Source organism: Chiloscyllium plagiosum, chromosome 19 (assembly GCF_004010195.1).
Source record: "Chiloscyllium plagiosum isolate BGI_BamShark_2017 chromosome 19, ASM401019v2, whole genome shotgun sequence".
Taxonomy (NCBI): domain Eukaryota; kingdom Metazoa; phylum Chordata; class Chondrichthyes; order Orectolobiformes; family Hemiscylliidae; genus Chiloscyllium; species Chiloscyllium plagiosum.
This window is the reverse complement of record NC_057728.1, coordinates 56728036-56749296: the sequence shown is the minus strand read 5'-3', so window position 1 is coordinate 56749296 and position 21261 is coordinate 56728036. Positions and strand designations below refer to the sequence as shown.

At 41.7% G+C, this 21261-nt stretch overlaps 1 protein-coding gene across 3 annotated transcripts; it reads right to left on the bottom strand.

Annotated features, from left to right (window-relative positions):
* Positions 1–1027: 1027 nt before the first annotated feature.
* On the bottom strand, positions 1028–19332 carry avpr1aa (arginine vasopressin receptor 1Aa). Of its 3 annotated transcripts, none has more exons than XM_043709971.1 (3): positions 19287–19332; positions 17872–18779; positions 1028–2420 (listed from the first exon to the last, which is right to left on the bottom strand). In XM_043709971.1, the coding sequence occupies exons 2-3, from the start codon at positions 18776–18778 to the stop codon at positions 2122–2124; spliced, it is 1206 nt and encodes a 401-aa protein (XP_043565906.1). In that variant the 5' UTR covers position 18779; positions 19287–19332; the 3' UTR covers positions 1028–2121. The 3 variants fall into 3 exon arrangements, with proteins under 3 accessions (XP_043565906.1, XP_043565904.1, XP_043565905.1); XM_043709969.1 differs by having other exon boundaries at positions 19210–19291; XM_043709970.1 differs by lacking the exon at positions 19287–19332 and adding an exon at positions 18933–19100.
* Between the last annotated feature and the right edge of the window lie 1929 nt (positions 19333–21261).

Here is a 21261-nt window from a genome sequence, read left to right as displayed (position 1 = left end):
ACATATTTTCCCACAGAGGGAAGCAGAGGGAAGTGGGTTGGTTGCGAGGAAGGGAAATGCTAGGAAGAGGAATCTAGAAAAACAAACACTTTACTAGGCATATACTTTGCAGATTTACGCTTTAGAATAAAACATTAAACATATTTCATTAAAGATTTTTCAATCACAGTTATACTTCTTGTTGTTTTTATATAGCTTCTAAGGACTGTGAGGTGGTGCATGGGTAGATTACAATTTTTTGATGATCTTTAAAAAGATACACAAGTATTGTTGTTGAGGCATACGCACATTTTTGTTTCTTCTTTCCTATGTTATCGTTAAATATCTTCTTCTGTTGCTCCATATATCCTAGCAATGACACAATAGGCTGAATGGTTTCTTTCTGTGCTATAAATTTTCCATGCCTCGGTCATTGCTGAAGTGTGAGCCCAGTGACCAGTTCCCAGGTCTCCATTAAAGCTGCTCTAAAATTCCTAAGAGTGGGTGCCTCGGGTGATCTAATTATTTCTGCAAATTTGTTACGGTAAAATCACACCTCTGATCTCTGATGGCATCTACCCCTTGGGATAATGGAGATATCCAATGAAACACCATCCACCACAATGTAGTAATTTCATGGCATCCAAGTCAACTGGGATCCAATGCTAATATCTAATTTTGTCTCATCTGCCATCATTCCCAACATAACTATATCTTTATACCCATTCAATCAGGCTGGATCATTAAGGTTCAAGCCATATCTACCATTATAGCCCATTATCAGTGAGTCACTTTTTAACTTGTCATTTCTATGTATGCCAACTGCCTTCTCCCAGTCTATTCCAATGTTTATTTTTATTTTAGCGTAAGTATTTTATCCTGTTCTTTCCACTTAGATATTCCCAAAGATTAGATCATGCTCCCTCTGAAGGTTTGTATTTTCCATTCTCTGACTTTATATTTATACTTCCTTATGGTTTATCTTTCATCTGTTGAATTCTGTCTCCATCAAACATCACCCCACAACACACCCCCCCCCCATCCCCTATCCCACACTCCCCCACTCCAGAATTCAGAAAGTGATAAATTATGTCAAGCAACAGAATTAAGAGTTTGTTGACCAGTCTAGATTCCACACTAGAATGCTGGCAACATAGACTCCTGTGATGATAGCAGCGGAAGCCTCACTTCAAATCACATGAGTAAGGGGTTGGTCTCATCAATACCACTAAATAGTCAGTTGGCAATACCAACTCAAAAACAACATTGAAATCCAAAGGTTTCTGCAATGCCCTTTGATGTGGATTGTTGCTGTGATCAACCACCTTAAACATTCAAAGCTTCCCATTGTATATTCGAGAGAAAATGCACCACACCATTTGATACCGAACCAGACTGCTTGTTCCTATGAGTTTGTTGCTTCTAGCCAGATTAGAATGCTGTAGTTGCTACCTTGTTATCCTTGATGGAATGCATGTTTTGGAGCATAGTCAATGTGGGCATAATTGGCATTGGGCATTGAGCATCCATAATGGAACAGCCTACCAACCATCAAAGCTCAGGTTCACAATTTATGACTGCGACTTGGACAAAGTGCTAGTGATCGTCATTGCTTGTGACTGGCATGGGGTGGTTGCAAAATCAGAACTGCGACCAATTAACCATTATCCAATATTTGGACAATACATATATTCCAACATCTCAAAATATTACTTTAGAGTTTTCAATTCTATGCCATGTATTGGATGAAATATAACTCAGTATTGCACAAGTTTCATTATTTAACATTGATATGCTATCCATTTGAAAGATGCAATGTTTGCTGAATGTTTTTGTTCATCCATAGTACATCTACGATCACCAGCTTTTGTACTTAACAGCCACAAGACTAATTATTTCATTCCTACTGGACAAACAAAAATAAATGCCATTCTTTTGGGTTTAATTGGATTGATGCCATCCAGTACCTGGTCACACTTAAGCTGATGCCCTTCCTTAACACTCAGGTAAGCAAAGTGCTATGAATATAAGGGTAAGCTTTGGATAATCAGATCTTTGATCACAATCTCAATGGCAGTGCATTTAAGTAATATAAATGGTTTAATGGGGGTGGAGGGGAGTGTAGTCAGCAATCAGGTCACCTCAGGTCTCTACTGGCATTGTCTGGAATGACTGAGGAGATGCGTCATTGTCATTGTCTTTCCAATTGTATGAGCTGAATGTTGGGCTCCTATGGCTGACCTTTGTCAGTAGGGTGTGCCTCTTGATGCTGGTGTCTGAATCCTCCGTCTTCAGCTTCCCGGTAATTTTGTGGCAACAGGGAAAGACATGGATGATGTCACTCAGGAGGTGGCCACTGAAGAACATGTAGATCCATGGGTTACAGCAGCTGTTCAGACTTGATAGTAACATCGTGAGGGTAAAGGCAGTGTCCGTCGAATCTACAAAGCACAGCAGCAAAAGTAATTAATCTTGGCTTGGATATCACTCTCATTAAAGCACTGTCTACCTTGTCCACCTATCAATGTATCTTGATGCATTGAGAGTCAGAGCAGGAGTAGGCCACTCAGTCCATTCAGCCTGTACTACCATTCAATTCAATGCCATTCTATTTCCACTAGTTGGAGATTCTAGAACTGGGGGAGGGGCAGAGTGCATAGTCTGAGAATTAGGGACAGAGTATTCTGGTGGGATGTTAGGAAGCACTTCTACGCACAAAGGGCGGTAGAGGTTTGGAACACTTTTCCCCAAGCGGCAATTAATGCACAGTCACCTAGATAACTTTTACATCTGAGATAGATAATGTTTTATTAAACAAAGGTATTAAGGGATATGGGCCAAAGCAGATGTATGCAGTTAGGCCACAGATCAGCAATGATGCATTGAATGGCAGATCAGACTTGGAAGGCTGAATGGCCTACTCCTGTTCCCAGGAATCATAGATGATCTGATAATGCTCAACTCCACTTTCCTGTCTTTTCCCCAAAACCCTTGATTCCCTTACTGATTAGAAATCTGTTTGTCTATCTCAGCCTTGAATGTACCGAATGACTCAGTCTCTGTTGCTCTCTGCAGAAAAGAATTTAACAGATTCACTATGCTCTGAGAGAAGAAATTCCTCCTCCTCTCTGCTGGTGAGCACTGCTGCCTCACAGCGCCAGGGACCCAGGTTCAATTCCCGCCTCGGGCAACTGTCTGTGTGGAGTTTGCACATTCTCCCCGTGTCTGCGTGGGTTTCCTCCGGGTGCTCCGGTTTCCTCCCACAGTCCAAAGATGTGCAGGTTATGTGAATTGGCCATGCTAAATTGCATGTAGTACTAGGTGCATTATTTAGGGGTAAATGTAGGGGAATGGGACTGGATGGGTTGCTCTTTGGAGGGTCGGTGTGGACTTGTTGGGCCAAAGGGCCTGTTTCCACACTGTCAGTCATCTAATCTAATCTAAATGGGTGACTCCCTAATCTGCGATTATGAGATGAGAGTGATTTACTGCCACAGAAGTTGCTCAGATGAGGAAGGTGAAGCTGATAAGCACTTAAGGTGTAAAGGATCACGTGATTATAGTGGTAGGTTGAGATGAAGATGGGTTTAAAAAGGTTTGCGTTGAGCACAAATGGAACTGTTGGGCCCAACTGTCTCTTCCTGTGCTGTTTACATTCCCTGCTATCATTCTATCATTTACATCGATGATAAACCTATGGTGTAATTCCATATAAAAGAAAAGATTCCAACTGTGCTTCTGTCAGACCTCGCCCCTGGCTCAACAAATTTGTTCAGTGAGTGACAAAGATGCGCAGAGTGGGATGTTTATGGTTCAAGCTCCAGTCTGGAAATTATGTGTTTGGCTGTTTGCTGAGCCTCTGTGGAGTGAAACACATAAGTGAAGATTTCAGGTGTGAGCGCTTTTGATGCAAGGTCAAGAATGAAATGTTTAGTTTAAAAGAATACTGAAACGTTGACATGTCTGATTTCTCTGGAAAGATGGGGAGGGGATCAGAGTCAGTGCTGCTCCATCAGTTGATCTCAGTGAGTGACAGAGGACAGTCATAGAGTCATAGAATCTTACAGCACAGAAAAAAACCTTCGGTCCAGCTAGAACATGCTGACCAAATTTCCCAAACAAAACTAGCCCGATTTGCCACTGTTTGGCCATATCCCTCTAAAACTTTCCGATTCATGTATCTGTCCAAATGTCTTTTAAAGTTGTAACTGTCCCTGCGTCTACCACTTCCTCTGATAGTTTAATCTATATACGCACCACCCTCTGTGTGAAAAGGTTGCCCTAACTGTTCCTTTCAGATCTTTCCCCTCACAATAAACCTATGCCCTCTAGTTTTGAATTCCCCTACCCTTAGGAAAAGACCTTCATCTTACCCCTCAATCTTCTACGCTCCAGGGGAAACTCCCAGCCTATCCAGCCTCTCCTTGTAACTCAAACCCTCCAGTCCCTATAATATCACTGTCAATCTTTTTTGCATCCTTTCCAAATTAATAATATCCTTCCTACAACAGGAACCAGAATTGGACACAGTACGCCAAAGGTGACCTCACCAATGTACTGTACAGCCATAACATGGCGTCCCCACAATGTTCTGACCAATGATGGCAAGCATGCCCAATGCCTTTTTCACCACCCTGTCCATCAGTGACGCCACTTTCAAAGAACTCTTGACTCATGTTTATTCACTCTCAATTATCAACATATACCTTTGAAGAATGTTGGAGCAGTGGATTTAATGTGAATCACATTCAATTTCAACAAGCATTAGCTTAAACAATTAGCTAAAATGTAAGTACGCACAATGCCATTCACAGAGACCAAAATGGGAGGTAGACTAAACAGGAAGCTGTGAAGGAGCTCTCACGGACTAGATGCAATTGTTCAGGAAAGGATGATCTTTCCAATGCATTCAATCTCTTTCGTGGTCCAGAAAAAGCATTTTTCAAAATGGAATGAAGTACAAAAATAGGAGTATGCAGAGACTTCAGTTTCACCTACATGTGGGTTTGTGATCCTGTGGATTTAGAAATATGGGGTGGGGGGAGAATTGGCCCAGGTCGCATTCACAGGAATGAGTCCGAGTAAGGGCAGTTCGATAGTCAGGTAGCATAGAAAGAGGCCCTTTGGCCCACCATGTCTATGCCAACATGATGGAGATGGTCAAAGTGCGGACTGGCCTGACAAAGTGGCCCAGGGAACAAGAGGCAGGGGAAGATTGTTCAAGTGGTTCATTCAGCTGGACATGTTTTAAAAGCCACATGTGAAATGAGGAAGGTAAACTGGCCTCAAACCCCTTGTGGTGAAGACAAGAAAATCAACTAAAGTTTCTATTCAAGATATCTGTTGTATTACCTATTGAATGTGCAAGTATGAGAATGATAGAGGAAGACAGAATAAGGCTAGCCTATATATCTCAAGGCTGGTATTCACAGTCAAGGTTCAGATATGACTGATGGTCAATTGGGTGAGACACCAGACAGTGTCTTGGGGTAGAATCTTACAGGAATCTGAACAGTATGGGCTATGGTGAGATGTGTGGCAGAATTGGACACAAAGTCCAGCAATACCCATCTTGACATCCGGGAAATCTGATCCACCCTTTATGTTTTTCATGAGCAGTGAGGCGAGATTCTCGCTAGGCAGCAGCAAGTTGCCATTTCAGGAACTTTATTGCTTGCAAACTGTCGTATTGCCAGCACAAGATACTTCATTATAAATCAACTTTCTATCTCACCAAACTTGCTAAACAAGTTTGAAGTCAAGAAACCTCAACATGGAAACAGAATGGAGACATGACGTAGTTGGCTCACTGCTTGATCTGAATGACCTCCAGGTTACCTACGAACAAACTGCAACCCAGGTCATGCCATGTGGGCACCAGTCACACACACACTCCCCTCAACCATGAACATTGGCATCTACCATCTACCAACTAATCACTCCCATAATGGCACCCCGATACACTAGCAGGACCCTATGGAAGCAGGTCAAACTGACAAAGAGCAGTGAAGAGCTGCAGTAGGGAGACTTTGCATGCAGGGACAGGCACCCAGCTCACGGAATGGACTGAGCTAAATCTCAGGCTTGCTCACTTGCTCTCTTAGGTGTTCACTCACTGCACCTCCCTGCATCTTCGCAGCATCCTTGCCTTGGCTGCTAATTAGCACAGTCACTCAACCAGGCAGTCCAGGGAACAGCTCGTGGTCAGTCCTGTGGCTCCATAGAGCTCACACGGTCCAGGAAATGTGCATCTATCAGCCAGGAACCTGGGCACTACTCATCCAGGACTGTCTGATCAGGTTGCTTGTTGGGCACGGTCAGTCTGTTGGGTCCATCCGCAGAAACTCAAGGCAAAGATAGGTGATGGAGAGACAAGGGCAGGTGTTTCTGTGGATATGAAACTCAGCAGGTCAGCCTTTGGAGCTGCAGGATGCAGGTTCTGGGAAAGGGGAAATCACAATTGTAAAGGAGGCATAACATCTTCAAGGCAGAAATATAGTAAAGTGCCTGGATGGGAGGCAATGTAGATGGGGTTCGTCCACACTCTTGAGTACCCTGGCTTCAAGGAGTGGGCAGAGTGTGACCACACCTGACATAGTTGCCTCATATGTAAGGGACTGGGTGTAGGCAGGAACAGGGGGATGTAGTTGGGAATGTTCAGGGACCTGGAAGACTGGAGGATTTATGGGCTACTAGTAAGGAGATGTGGATATTCAATACATACAGGCAGAATCTGGAAGCCATTTGCTGAGGAGCACTCTGACATCCTTCTACCTTGCAGAAAATCAAAAGTGCATAATGGGAAAGAAAATGGTAGCAACCACATCATCCCAGAATGGGGCGGGTAAGTGACTGAACTTTGTCTGTGGCCATGAAATGATGCTGGATAGTTTAACAATGTTTTTTGGGCATACACAGAATTGAAGAATTCCAGTCAGCAGTTGATAACTTTCCTAGTAGCAAAAACAATAATTTTAGCAAGAAAGTGCTCAGTAGAAGCACTAAAGATGTGCCCAACCTGCTGAAAATGCTCCCTTTCTCTAATTGCCATAGATGGCAAGGCCTAGGTGGCTAAGGACTGGATTAGCAGAAACTGTGCCTGAGATTCAACTGAAACGATAGGGACTCCGTTTCTCCTTAAGTGTACTTTGTTTCTTATTACATGCACAAAGAAAGGACTATCTCATCAGCTCGTTTTCACAGCGCAGATCCAACCCCTGGAATGTCAATGGTTCTTGTGGAACTCCAAATTCTGAGCTACTTCCAGCTGGTATTGATTTTCAAGTCATACCACTGCGCATTTGGATCCATCAAATACTACAATTACTGACATTACACCATGTCAGGAGAAGATCACTAGCCTACATACATCGACCATACTTTACCAAATAAAAACAACAAAAAAGAACAGTACAGCACAGGAACAGGAGTTTTGGCCCACAGCCTGTGCCAACACATGATGCCTGTCTAAACTAAAAACATTTTGCCTGTTTGCGGTCTGTATCCCTCTATTCCCCGCCTATTCATTTATCTGTCAAGATGCTTCTTAAATGTTTTGTATCTTCTTCTATCATCTCCTCTGGTAGCACATTCCAGGCACTGGAAAAGTGCTTAACTTTTGGAACTAAACTTTCATACAAGTGAATATGGTCATAAAAATAAATTTATATTTATAAAGTGCCTTTCATGGGCACAAAACATACGGAAGTGTTTCGTTGCTTGACATGCACTTGCAGTTATTATATAGTGGTCACTCTGCACACAGCAAAATCAATGACCAGTTAGGCTGGTGTTGATTTTTGAGGCATTAGCATTGTCATGACACCAGAGAAACCTTTACATCCACCAGAACAATCAGAAAGTCATCTGAATGATGGTCTATTTGGCAACATAGCACCCCCTCAATATTGTAAGTTGTCAGCTTAGACTTTGCACTCAAGGCTACAAATGGATATTTGAGCCTACAGTACACTGATGAGGTGATGAGAGGGTTAATATTTGAACCAAACTGATATCTGTCATTTCATTGTTGGATAGTGGGTTGTTTCTCCTGGGAGGGTGACATTTGCAAGCGTACATTTATACGCACTGCAGCATTAATCTAAACTCAAAATGTTTAAAAATGCAATTACAAACATAAATAGGAAAGTTATAAGCAGTTCTTACTTAGCTTATGCTCCTATTTTGAATTTAATATAACTTGTTCTACATATTTTATATGTTTCTTCCTTAAAAAAAAAGCACTTAAATAATCATTTCAACCTGCAAATTCTCTACCCTCCCAAGAGAACCCTCAAAACAACTGGCCCCAAGTTGACTAAAAATTAGCTCCAAATTCCTACAAGACTGAAGACTGACATCATGTCATGTCAACATTTCACAAGCTAATAAAAAAAATTGGGAATAACGAGGGAACGTTAACAAGAAACTGCTATAATTCCCAACAATCGTTCTCATAAAGCTGAGCGAATGCAAACTTATTCATTACACTGAGGTGTGAATTCCTGACAGACATTTCTTTTACGTTATCCAGAATATTTGACAATATAATTGGGTGTGATTTCAATAGTGCATAGAAAAAAGACATTTTTCATTTCAAACTAGGAAGTGTGCGGAATGAATGAGCCTCTTTTGGAATACTGCATTCAGTTCTGGTCTCCCTGCTTTAGAAAGGATGTTGTGAAACTTAGAAGGGTTCGGCAAAAATCACACAACACCAGGTTATCTTCCAACAGATTTATTTGGAAGCACTAGCTTTCACAGCACTGCTCCTTCATCAGGTGGGCAACTACCTGCTGAAGGAGTGACGCTCCGAAAGTTAGTGCTTCCAAATAAATCTGTTGGACTATAATCCTGTGCTGTGTGATTTATGCCTTTGTTCACCCCAGTCCAACACCAGCTCATCCAAGTCAAGGGTTCAGTAAAGATTTATATGGATGTTGCCAGGGTTGGAGGGTTTGAACTCTAGGGAGAGGCTGGATAGGCTGGGGATTTTCCCCTACAGCATCGGAGGCTGAGGGGTGACCTAATGGAGGTTTATAAAATCATACAGGATGTGGATAGGGTAAATAGACAAGGTCTTTTCCCTAGGGTAGCACAGCCCAAAGGTAGAGTGCATAGGTTTAAGGTGACAGTGGAAAGATTTAAAAGGGACCTATGCGACAACTTTTTCACACAGAGGGTAGTGTGTGCATGGAACAAACTGCCAGAGGAAGTGGTGGAGGCTGATACAGTTTAAATGGGTATTTGAATAAGAAGGGTTTAGAGGGACATGGCGCCAAATGCTCATACATGGGACTAGTTTAGGATATCTGGTCAGCATGGACAAGTTGGACTCTAGGGTCTGATTCCGTGCTGTACAGCTCTATGACTCTAAAATGATACTCTAAACCTGATGCAACTAACATTTCAAATTGCTATTGTCATGTAAGGACCTGAATATGCTCCAGATGGAATTAATCCTTGGTTTTTAGGCAAATATAATGTATGCAATTAACAAGTGAAAACTGATCAGATTATTAGATATGATAGATCAAAACCCATACAATCAATGTGAACATCCTAACACATGTGCCAGGCTGCTGCCTACCCTGATTATTATGAGTAATTGCTGTATTGTTTGGAGTAAAGTATTCTGGGTCTGCTATTTAAATCTTGAAAGTGCAGTGAGGCTGAATAAATCTGACTGTAATATGATGTGACAGCCCATGTTTCGGTTGGTAGAACTCCTGTGCTGCTGAGTCAACAGATTCAAACCCTACATTAGGGCCTTCAGGACAGATCTCAAGACTAACACTCCAGTAGTACAGAGGGAGAGCAGCACTGTAGAAAGCACCTTCTTTTGGATGAGATGTCAAACTGAGGCCTTAGATAAATCTTTCTTTTACTCTTCTGTCAGCATGGAGTGTGTGAGCAAGAAAGAAGACATAGAATGTGAACCGACCTTATAAAATATGGTAAATTAGTCATTTTAAAAAGAAACTTCTTCAAAATTACTGTTCACTTTGCCTTTGTAATTCTGGTAGCAGTTTACCTTATTCTTTTAATTCTGCTAACTAACTCACACAAATTTTAACACTGACTGACAACTATAAACAGTATTAATTGTTACAATTGTCAAGAAAGACTGTCAGGCTGGACCACTTCTTACAAAATAAAAAGCTGTTGGATAATCTATGAGAAGTCATTATAATTACAGCAGATTTTAATGGGCTAAATGCAGTGAAGGGAGGATGTTTTCATTTGTTACAGAGGCCAGAACTCGAGAGGGCGAGGCATGATAGATGATAGTCACTAATAAATCCGACATGGAATTCTGGAAAATCTTCCTTACCCCAATACTGGTTGGAATGTGGAAGTTGCTATCACTTGGAGTTGATTTGGAGAATAACTTTGATACAGTTTTGGTGAGGTTAAATAAATATACAAGAGAGAAAGTAAAGTAATTTAGTGATGATTATAAAAAATGAACATTTCCATTGCAAACTGGACAGTGTGGAATGAACAGACAACATGATATTCTGGAACTGACAATTCAAATTGATGTTTACATGGTAAGGGTCTGAACATGATCCAGATAGAATTAATGCTTGGTTGTTAGGCAAACACAGCATACAAATATATAGTCTTGCCAGACCACAGGACTGCTCTCTCACTACAGAAACACAACTGGTAGAGGCTTAACCTGAGGGTCACCATGCCTAAGGTAAGGGGAGTCCTTCATGGTAACTTCAGCCAGTGCAGGAAATGAACCCATGCTGTTGGCATTACTCCGTATCACAAAACCAGCCATCCAACCAACTGAGCTAACCAACCCCCACTTAGACAAAAAGGATGGAATGATATCTGAAATAGAGTGGGAACGGTCATATTAGTGCCTAAACATATAAGTGGCATCCTGCCCGTGTTCTAACTTGCACTGTGTCCGTTCACCTCAAACTCCTTGTCCTCAATCACTTACATTGACTCCCTGTCAAGTGACATTTTCTCATTTACACTATCAAATCTCATATTAACCTTCTCATCTGTAAGGAAAACAACTGAAGCACCTCCAGCCTCTCCACAGAGATTCCTCTTCTCTGATCTTACTGTAGTAAAACTTCAGAGACTTGACACAAAATGTAATGATACTTTTCCCACATCCCAGCATAATCATGTAGAGCTGAGTTGGCTCGCATTGTGCCAAAGACTCTGAGATCCTATCTCCTGAAATAAGATAAACTAACTAGAACTTTTTACTTGTACCTATTTTGCCTCTTAATTATTTGAGTTATTTTCACAGATCATTTTTGTTTTATACTTTTGGTTTCTAATTTCCCACTTGGCCCTTTTCTGTTATTTATTAGCTTTTACGATTTCTTTGCAAACATTACACCAATAAATTTGTTAGTACTGACATTAACTTGAAGTTTGTCCCTCGGGGTCTCACTCTGAAACTAGATTTGCTATCTTAATGGTTCACTACATGTTTTTTTTAAAAACAATCATATTTGGAAAAGGATATTTCATTCTTTCTCGGCAGATTCTTGATATCAAAAAATAATTACTCGTACACTAGTTCACTGGGTCGATACCTGTGTCTTGTTTTAATGTACAGAGTGATAATAACTGCACAGTCTTTTATAATTAATACATTATGCACCTCGATGCAGAAAAAAACATTTCAATTACATAGCAATTATATTCCAACCAGTCTTGGGATGAGGAAGTCCCATAGTGCTTTATGAAGTACTTTAAATTTGCTCACTGTTATAATGCAGAAAACATGGTAGCTATGCATAGCAAAGTTCTATAAACAGCCAGCTGGTAACAATTGGATCATCTGTCTTAGTAGTATTGATTGAGGGATAAGTACTAATAAAACTAATGGAAGCGCCACTGCTCTTCTTTACAGTTGTGCCATGGAATCATGAACAGACATCCAAAAGGGAAGGCAGGGTTGCGGTTGAATAAAACAGCAAAAGATGGAATCTCTGAGCATGCAACACTTCCTCAGTATTGAACCAAGAATGTCAGCCCAGATTCTGCACTCCAACCTCTAGACTGCAGCTTGAACACACAACCTCCAACATTTATTTGTTCCAGCATGTGGACATCACTGGCTAAGTCAGCATTTAATGTCCATTCATAATTGCCCTGGAGAAGATGGGGGAGGGGGGGGGGGGGGGGGGGAAGGGGACGCTGTTGTAGCATAGTAGTAGTGTCCATACCTCTGATCCAGGGAGTCCAGTTTCAGATTCCACCTGCTCCAGAATGTGTAATAATATCTCTGAACAGGTTGATTAAAAAAAAAATAGCCGTAGTAACTGCACATGAACAGTTTGGCTAGGGCTACAGTATTATTACCAAAACATTGTCAGGCTTATTGCCTTTGCAGTATTCAGTGCATTCAACCATTCTTGATATCATGTGGAGTGAATCGAATTGGTTGAAAAGTCTGATGCTGCGGACCTTAGCAGGAGGCTGTGATGGATCCACTCAGCATTCTGGTTAAAGACTGATGCAAATACTTCTCACCTTGTCTTATGTACGGGCTTCCTATTTTGAAGGTGGGGATATTTGTGGAGTCTCATGTTAGCTAATTATCCATCGCTGAATGTGGCAGAATTACAGAGCTGAGAGCTGATCTGTTGGCTGTGGGATGATAAGCCCAGTCTATTACATGATGTTTAGCAAGCAAGTAGTCCTGTGTTAGGTTAGCACTTTGCCTTTGCTAAAGTGAGATTTGAACCCATGTTCCCAGATTGTTAACCTACAGTTCTAGATGTTCACTTCAGTGACATTACTGCAAAAACAACACCTCCCATTTTACCTTTGAGATGTGGATTTTTACTCACAGAAAATTCTCTATTCCTTCTCAAAGAATATGATGTCAAAATGATTAAACGTACTGTGTATTGAGATACAGGCAATTTTACTTTCCTTAAATATTCTGACTGAATGGATTCATCAGTTTTCCTTAGATTTTCTTTAACTTCCTGCATCAACATAATCCAAGCACATGGGCTGATTGCTGAACAACTAAAACATATTATTACTCCACTCAAATTTCTTGGTCTTGAGTGTCCCAAAACTAATGCCAGCCACATTCATTAATTGCGTTAATTAATTGAAGTAAAAGGTAAAGACACTATAGTCTCACAGGACCATAGGGCTACTTTCTCATTAAAGAGAATCAACTGATGGTGGTTTAACTTGAGGGTCACCATGCCTCAGGTGAGGGGAGAGGTTGAAAAGGCAGGATCTTCACAATTAATGAAATAGTTGATTGTTGCAAAATGAAAATATCAGTTGCAGTGATTGCAATTTAATCAGTATTCTTCCACAAAAAAACTTAGTTATTCCTTCTACTTCAGAATCCACTGTTACTCACAGCTGGCATTGATTGACAGATGTATCCATTCTTAGGTTACCTATCAGCCTCCTTGTTATATCTTGATGCTATATTTATGGTCAGTGCTGTTTTTCATCATTTATATAAATGATTCAGATCTGAATATAGGGGGTAGAGTTAGTCAGTTTGCAGATGACATCAAAATTGGAGGTATCATGGACAGTGAAGAAGGTTACCTCAGAGTACAATGGGATCTTGATCAGACAGGCCAATGAGGAGTGGCAGATAGAGTTTAATTTAGATAAATGCAAGGTGCTGCATTTTGGACAAGCAAATCAGCGCAGGACTTATACACTTAATGGTAAGGTCCTGGGCAATGTTGTTGAACAAAGAGACCTTGAAGTTCAGGTTCATAGTTCTTTGAAAGTAGCATCGCATGTAAATAGGTTAGAGAAGAAGGCGTTTTGAATGCTTTCCTCCATTGGTCAGAGCATTGAATAGAGGAGTTGAGAGGTCATGATCCAACTGTATGGGACAATTTTGGTTCGGTCAATTTTGGAATATTGTGTGCAATTCTGGTCTCATTCCTATCAGAAGGATGTTGTGACACTTGAAAGGGTTCAGAAAAGATTTACAAGGATGTTGCCAGAGTTGGATTATTTGAGCTATAGGGAGAGGCTGAATAGGTTGGGGCTGTTTTCCCTGGAGTGTCAAAGGCTGAGGGGTGACCATATAGAGGTTTATAAAATTATGAGGGGCGGTGATAGGATAAAAGGGACCTACAAAGCAACTTTTTCACACAGAGGGTGGTGCATGTATGGAATGAGCTGCCAGAGGAAGTGGTGGAGGCTAGTACAATTACAGCATTTAAAAAGCATCTGGATAGGTATATGAATAGAAAGGGTTTCGAGTAATATGGGCCAAGTGCTGGCAAATGGGATTAGATTGGGTTGGGATATCTGGTCAGTGTGGACAAGTTGGACTGAAGGGTCTGTTTCCATGCTGTACATCTCTATGACTCCATGATTCTTTTGTCCCTTGCTCCAAGTCCTATGTTAGCGATTCCAGTAAATGATTTACTGAGTTAAATTGGCAATTCTTGCAAAAAAAATTATTCCTGCAAAAAGGAATAGGATTCTGAACTTCTCTGCCATAAAGCTTTGAAATTGGAGCTTGCAAAACTGAGATGGATGGACTGTTCTGGAGAAGGGTCACTAGACCTCAAATGCCAACTGTGATTTCTCTCCACAGATGCTGTCAGACCTGCTGAGCTTTTCCACCAATTTCTGTTTTTGTTTTAGATGGATTGTTGTTGAATGCAGTTCTTGAGAGCTTTTGTAGCTTAAACAGGTAAATAGAGTTGCATTACAGATCAGCAATGATTAAATTGATGAGGCTTGAGGACCAAATGGTCTACGCCTGTTTTTGTGTCCATGGCTTCATCAGTTAGTTGCCATCAACCACAAAGAACCATGTTGCATGATCATCATTTTATGTTTATGTAGAAAACAATCATTAATGAACCACAACAATGTAGATTCTAGCTTGATACTGAACAACAGTGATTTCAAGTCACTGTTTAGTGGAGGTGTGAGAGGAGAGGAGGGAGAGTAATATTGTTTGGAGTTCATACAAACTGGAATTGTCACACCATCATTTCAATCACTAAATAGATAAGGTACAAAGATCCCAACCATTCTTTGTATTGTGATATATTGGATTAGTAATCCAGAGTTTTAGATTAATCATTTGGTCGGATCAACTCCCACTGAGGCAGCTTGGATATTTAAATTCACTTAACTGACTAATTACAGAATAAAAAGTATAATTTATTTCCCCCTCCAACTCTATTTTGATTTAATCCCTGCCCTCCCCTTCACTGTTTGATCACACAGCATTGCCCTTTGTGTAGGGCACTGCTTGTCACAGGCCACTCGGGTGTTTTCCTTTCTTCCTGGTGGTGGAAATTTAATAAAGAGTCGTACACCTTGTGTCTCTCACTGTGTCTCACACCTGCACACACACACACCATGGGTGCTGGGGGAAAAATAAGTAGAAAAAAATAAATAAACAGAACTTTATCCTGTTCACTCTAAGAGCTGGCTCTTGAGAGAGCTGGATCAGTGTGCGTGCATGCAAGGACTCTCCTCCGAAAAAAAAATTATGAATCAAACAGACCATAAAGAACCCTTCTGGTTTTCTAATGCCGTTTAGGAAAGAAAACTGTTTTCCTTTCTAAGACTGGCCTTTATGTGACTTCAGCCCAGAGCACTAGGGTTGATTCTAAACTGCCCTTGTAAGCGTGTCAGTTTTAATCTGGAAGGTAGCTCACCAATACATTCTCAAGAGCAATTAGGGATGTATATAAACGTTGGTTTTGTCAGCACTGTCCACGTCTTACGAATTAATAAAAAAAAAACTGAACATCTGTATCATTACCAATACTTGCCAGCACAGTCTGCACGCATTTAATTACACGGACAGAAGAATTTTGCTTTTTGTAAGTTCATTACAGTGTGCCACGGAGCCAGCATACAACTCACATCTGGACAAGTTTCCATTGCTCTAAAGCAAGAATCATTTTTAAGTACACAAACCAAATATGAAAAGTAACCTCGCGTTTTTCTGTTATTAGAATTCTATAATCTCACTGACAAAATCCCAGCCATAAAGTACATTAGTAGGCATTCGCCTTCAGGTAATGAACAAGTTTAATGATCAGTCACTTGAGGAAAAGTCTGTTACCAACAACATCTTATACTTATGTAGCACCATTAATGCAATAAAACAACCGATGGTATTTCACAGGAGCATTATAATATTAAATATGACAACAAGCTACAAGAAAAGGTTTAGGGGCAGATGACCACAGATCCTGAATAAAGAGGTTATCAGGAGCATTTTAAATGAGGCAGGCGAGGTAGGGAGGTGGTTTGAGCTCCACACAGTTCTCCAAAGCTAGCGGCTTAGGCACCTAAAACAGGGCTATCAATGGTGGAGTAATTAGAATCAAGAATACTGAAGTGGCCATACCCGGAGGAATGCAAAGATGTCGGACGTTGTGGCACCGAAGGAGATTACAGAGATGGGGAGAGCGGCAGCCATGAAGGAATTTAGAAACAAAGATGAGAATTTTAAAATCAAGTTGTTGTTTGGTTGGAAGCCAGTTTGGATTAGTCAGCACCGGAGAGATGGGTGAATTGGACTTGGTGCCAGTTTAGACAGGAGCAGCACAGTTTCAAGTTTACACAGTACAGAATGCAGAACAGCAGCCTGGAAAGAAAGTAAGTCTCGAGGTAGTAAAAGCAGAAGAAGGAATTTCAGTCTTTTCATAATATTTTTATTGTTTAAATTTCAATATAATATAGTTCATTTTCAAACACAATTAAGCATCAAATGAACATGATGAAATGCTTTCTTTAATACTAGGCAGATCATCACTACTTTCTCAAGAGCAATTAGGGATGGATCAAGGATTAAAGCTAAGGATTAAGGATGTTGGTCCAGCCAGTGATATTCACACCCCTCCAAATGAATAAAAAAAACCTTGCTGATATTATTTTAACTAAACTTTGTTTAATTGGCAAATCCTACCATTGTTATTACTAACTAATGTGATTTTGAGTATTAAAATCTAATTATTGGCAAATTATTAGTTAACTTTCATTTAAACGGGCAAGTTGAAATGTCACAAAATCAAAGAAAAACTTTTGCAAAGCAAATTGAGTGTTGGGAGGTGACCCTCAGGTTAAACTCATGAGTATCTAATGACAGAGCTGCCCTAAGTGATGGAAATCCAAAAGTTCACACAAACATTGTTAGTTATTTAATGTTTCCCAATCAACCTGTTCAGAGATGCTAAAGTACACCTTTCACAGAGATCAGAGAATTATATCATAGAACTCCTACAGTGTGGAAACAGGTCCTTTGGCCCAACAAGTCCACACCGACCCTCCAAAGAGAATCCCACTCCAGCCCAATCCCCTACCCTATTACCCCACATTTACTCCTGACTCATGCATGTAACCTACACATCCCTGAACACTATGGGCAATTTAGCATGACCAATTCACCTATCCTGTACATCTTTGGAATGCAGGAGGAAACTCATGCAGACACGGGGAGAATGTGCAAACTCCACACAGACAGTCGCCTGAGGCTGGAATCAAACCTGGGTTCTGGCACTGTGAGATAGCAGTGCTGACCACTGAGCCACTGTGCTGCCCCTTTGGAGCAGGTGAGACTTGAACCCAAGTCTGCAGGCTCATAGCAGGATACCACATCATAGCACAAGAACATTCAGTCTTGAGTTTATTTTTATTTATTTATTTATAAAGCAACCTCTTCAGAATAGTGATCACTCATGATTGGAGCCGGTGGGACTTCAATCGAAGTCTCCTGGCTACGAGTTAGAGAAACTACCACTGTATGACAAGAGCCTTCTGTTAGCTGTTTAATGCCATGTACAATTGATTCTAAAGCAGTAGATCACATTCAGCCTGCCCCTAATAGCCCCTTTGAATGGAAATGGCATGTGCCAAATAGTAAAGTTCACCTACCATCCTGGGGAGCGTTCTTGTCCCAGGCAGACCACAGCTGGACAGTGAAGAAGGGAGCCCAGCACACGATATAAGCCAAGACAATCACCAGGGTCATCTTCACCGTTCGGATCTTGGCTTTGGAGATGGTGTTGATGTTGCTGACTCCGGAGGTGATCAGGCCATTCTTGAAGGAGGTACCGGTTGGAGCCTTGGTCTTGTACTTGATGTTCCTGAAGATGCTGTAGCAGATGCAGGTGTAACACACCAGCACGATGAGGATGGGCACTGCAAAGACCCCCAGCGCTATCCAGGTGATGTACGCCTTGATGCCCCAGGGCAGGATGAAGTTGGCCCAGCAGTCGTAGACCCCAGAGCCCTTATCGATCTCCCGCACGGAGAAGATGAAGGACTGTGGGCTGCTGAGGATGAAGCTGCCCAACCAGGTCCCAATGATCATCAAGTAGGACCTCTGGGTAGGCTGCTGCAGGGTCTTCAGGGGGTGGCAGATGGCAATGTAGCGGTCCACCGACATCATGACCATCATGTAGGTGGAGGCGAACATGCCAAAGATCTGCAGGTGCTTCACCAGGCGGCAGAGTAAGTCTGGCCCCTTGAAGCGGTAGGTGATGTCCCAGATGAACTGGGGCAGGACCTGAAAGACAGCCACTGATAGGTCCGCCAGGCTCAAGTGTTTGATGAAGAGGTGCATCTTGGAGGTCTTCCGGCGGCTCTTGCACAGAGCCAGCAGCACCGTCACATTGCCCAGCACCGCCAGCACGAAGATGATCCCCAGCAGCGAGATCTCGGTGCGGGCTAGCGCCTCGTTCCTGCCGAAGGGGTCGGTGAGGTTGGAGCGGCTGGTGTTCGCTCCCGGGAGCCCGCTGGAGGCGACGCTCGAGTTGCAGGAACCGGCTGGAGCCTGCATCCTGCAAACGAAAACAAAAATAAACACACAACTGGACACAAGAGTCCTGGTACTAGGGGGTTGGTCGGTGGGTGGGAGAGGGAGGCTGCAAGGTGAGGCAGACAGACAGACAGCGTGCAGACACAAAGCCCACTCGGAAACACTGGCCACTCACTCAGACTGGGGCTGCAGATCTCAGAGAGAATTATACACCAGGGGGAGGTTAAGACATCAATCTGACTGCATCACCATGCAACTCCCACTTCTGACTTTAAATAAAAACCCAAGGAAAGTCAACGGAGGTGGTTCCTAACTTGCACAAGTTGGAAGGATCGCTCTGCTATTTCTCACGACACAATCCTCCACACGTACCCCCCCCCCCCCGCGTCCTTTCCTTTAGCTAAAAATTCCAATCTTGTGCTACAGGTAGACGCGCAAGCAAAATTACCCACGAGAAATAATTTCCGCTCTTCGCTGACCCCGCAATGTTTATCCCAGAAGAGGAAATGGTCCAAATATTTGACTGAACTTTGCTTTCACACCCAATAAGGAGGCCTGGGCTATCGTCCAGCGCGAAGTCCTGCTAACCCATTCAGACAAGACTGAATGACTGGACCTGCAGCTCGATGCTATAATTGTCTGTCGGTGTGTGTTTTGTAGCTATAGCTTTTCACAGAAATTTTCAGCTCCTCTGCCTTCTCAAGTGTCTGGAATTGTCATGGAAACTAATCAACAGAGTTTAAAAAAGTCTTAAAAACTGCAGATGCTGGAAATCAGAAACAAAAACAGACGTTACCTGGAAAAGCTCAACAGGTGTGGAGAGAGAAAACAGAGTTAACGTGTCAGGTCCAGTGACCAGTCCTGAAGAAGGGTTACTGGACCCGATTTCTTAGTAGAAAAGAAAGACTTACTGTTATAGAGATGTACAGCACAGGAACAGATCCTTCAGTCCAACTCATCCATGCCAACCATTTATTCTAAATAAATGTAGTCCCATTTGCCAGCATTTGGCCTTTATTCCTTTAAAACCTTCCCAATCGTATACCCATCTGGATGCCTTTTAAATGTTGAAATTGTACCAGCCTCCTTCACTTCCTCTGGCAGCTCATTGCATACGCGCACCACTCTTTGCGTGAAAAGGTTGCCCCTTTAGCACCTGGCATAACCATAGGACGTCTCAAAGAGATTGGTTATAAGCAAAGTACTTTGGCACATGGATACTCTTGAAAAGTAGCAGAACAGCACAGCAAGATCCCAGGATCAACTGTAATGACCAGACAGCCTGTTGTTTTGGTTGAGTGTGAACATTTATCAGTCTGGGTAGCAGTGTTTGCTCACTTGCACCTGTTAGAAGCTAGGTAAAAACAATGACTGCAGATGCTGGAAACCAGATTCTGGATTAGTGAATTCCTGTTAGAAGCTACATATATTCATACACAGAGAATTCTTGGCAGAACAAGAGCACACAACATACCTTTTTCAACTGAACAAAAACTCAGTGGACAACCTTTCCTTGGTGCATTCTGTAAGGCTTTCACCAATCAGCCAACTGGCCTGGCTTGAATTTAAACAAAAGTTTGGAGATTAACTACTCTCTGGCATGTTCTCCATACCAAAGCCTCTATCAATCAGAGTCCACTTGCCAACCAAACAGCATCCCCTTTTCATGTAAGATAAGTTGTTGCTTCCTTTGAGATTTGGTATCCTTCCTGGTCTGTCCTGATGAATCCTAAAGGATAAATATCATCGGCATATCTCCTTTTCTCAGCAGAACACTCTGACTGTTCTTCAACATTATGCCATTGGCCCTTCAACATTCAGTTTCACACCTGTTCAACATCTCTCATCCAAAAGACAGCACCTTGGACAATGCAGCACACCGTCAGTAGAGCACATCATTTACTTTCAAATGTTAGAGTCAAGATTGACCACATTAGCTACTGACTGATTTTATGAACTAGGCCAGACCACTTAAAAATTCTTAAGCAGGCAGCCAGACCATAACTTTGCAATTTGTTTTGGTATGTGTACAGTGAAAATTACCCGGAGTAAGTTAGCTAGGTTGACTACCAGATTTTAAAACAAACAAAAATTTATTCACAAAATTACATGATGAAACATAAAGAACAGAATAAAGAACACTTACAGAACTCAGTCTATCCAAAATATTAATTATGTTCTGAATACACACAACAGTCCCAATAAGCAAACCCCCTTAAAAAAAACAGTAAAAATGGAACAAGTGAAAATTACCCAGAGTAAGTTAGCTAGGTTGACTACCAGATTTTAAAACAAACAAAAATTTATTCCACAAAATTACATGATGAAACATAAAGAACAGAATAAAGAACATTACAGAACTCAGTCTATCCAAAATATTAATTATGTTCTGAATACACACAACAGTCCCAATAAGCAAACCCCCTTAAAAAAAACAGTAAAAATGGAACAAATGCTTACAGGTTGAAGTTAGAAATTAGAAGGGCAGAAGGAGAGAGTCATGA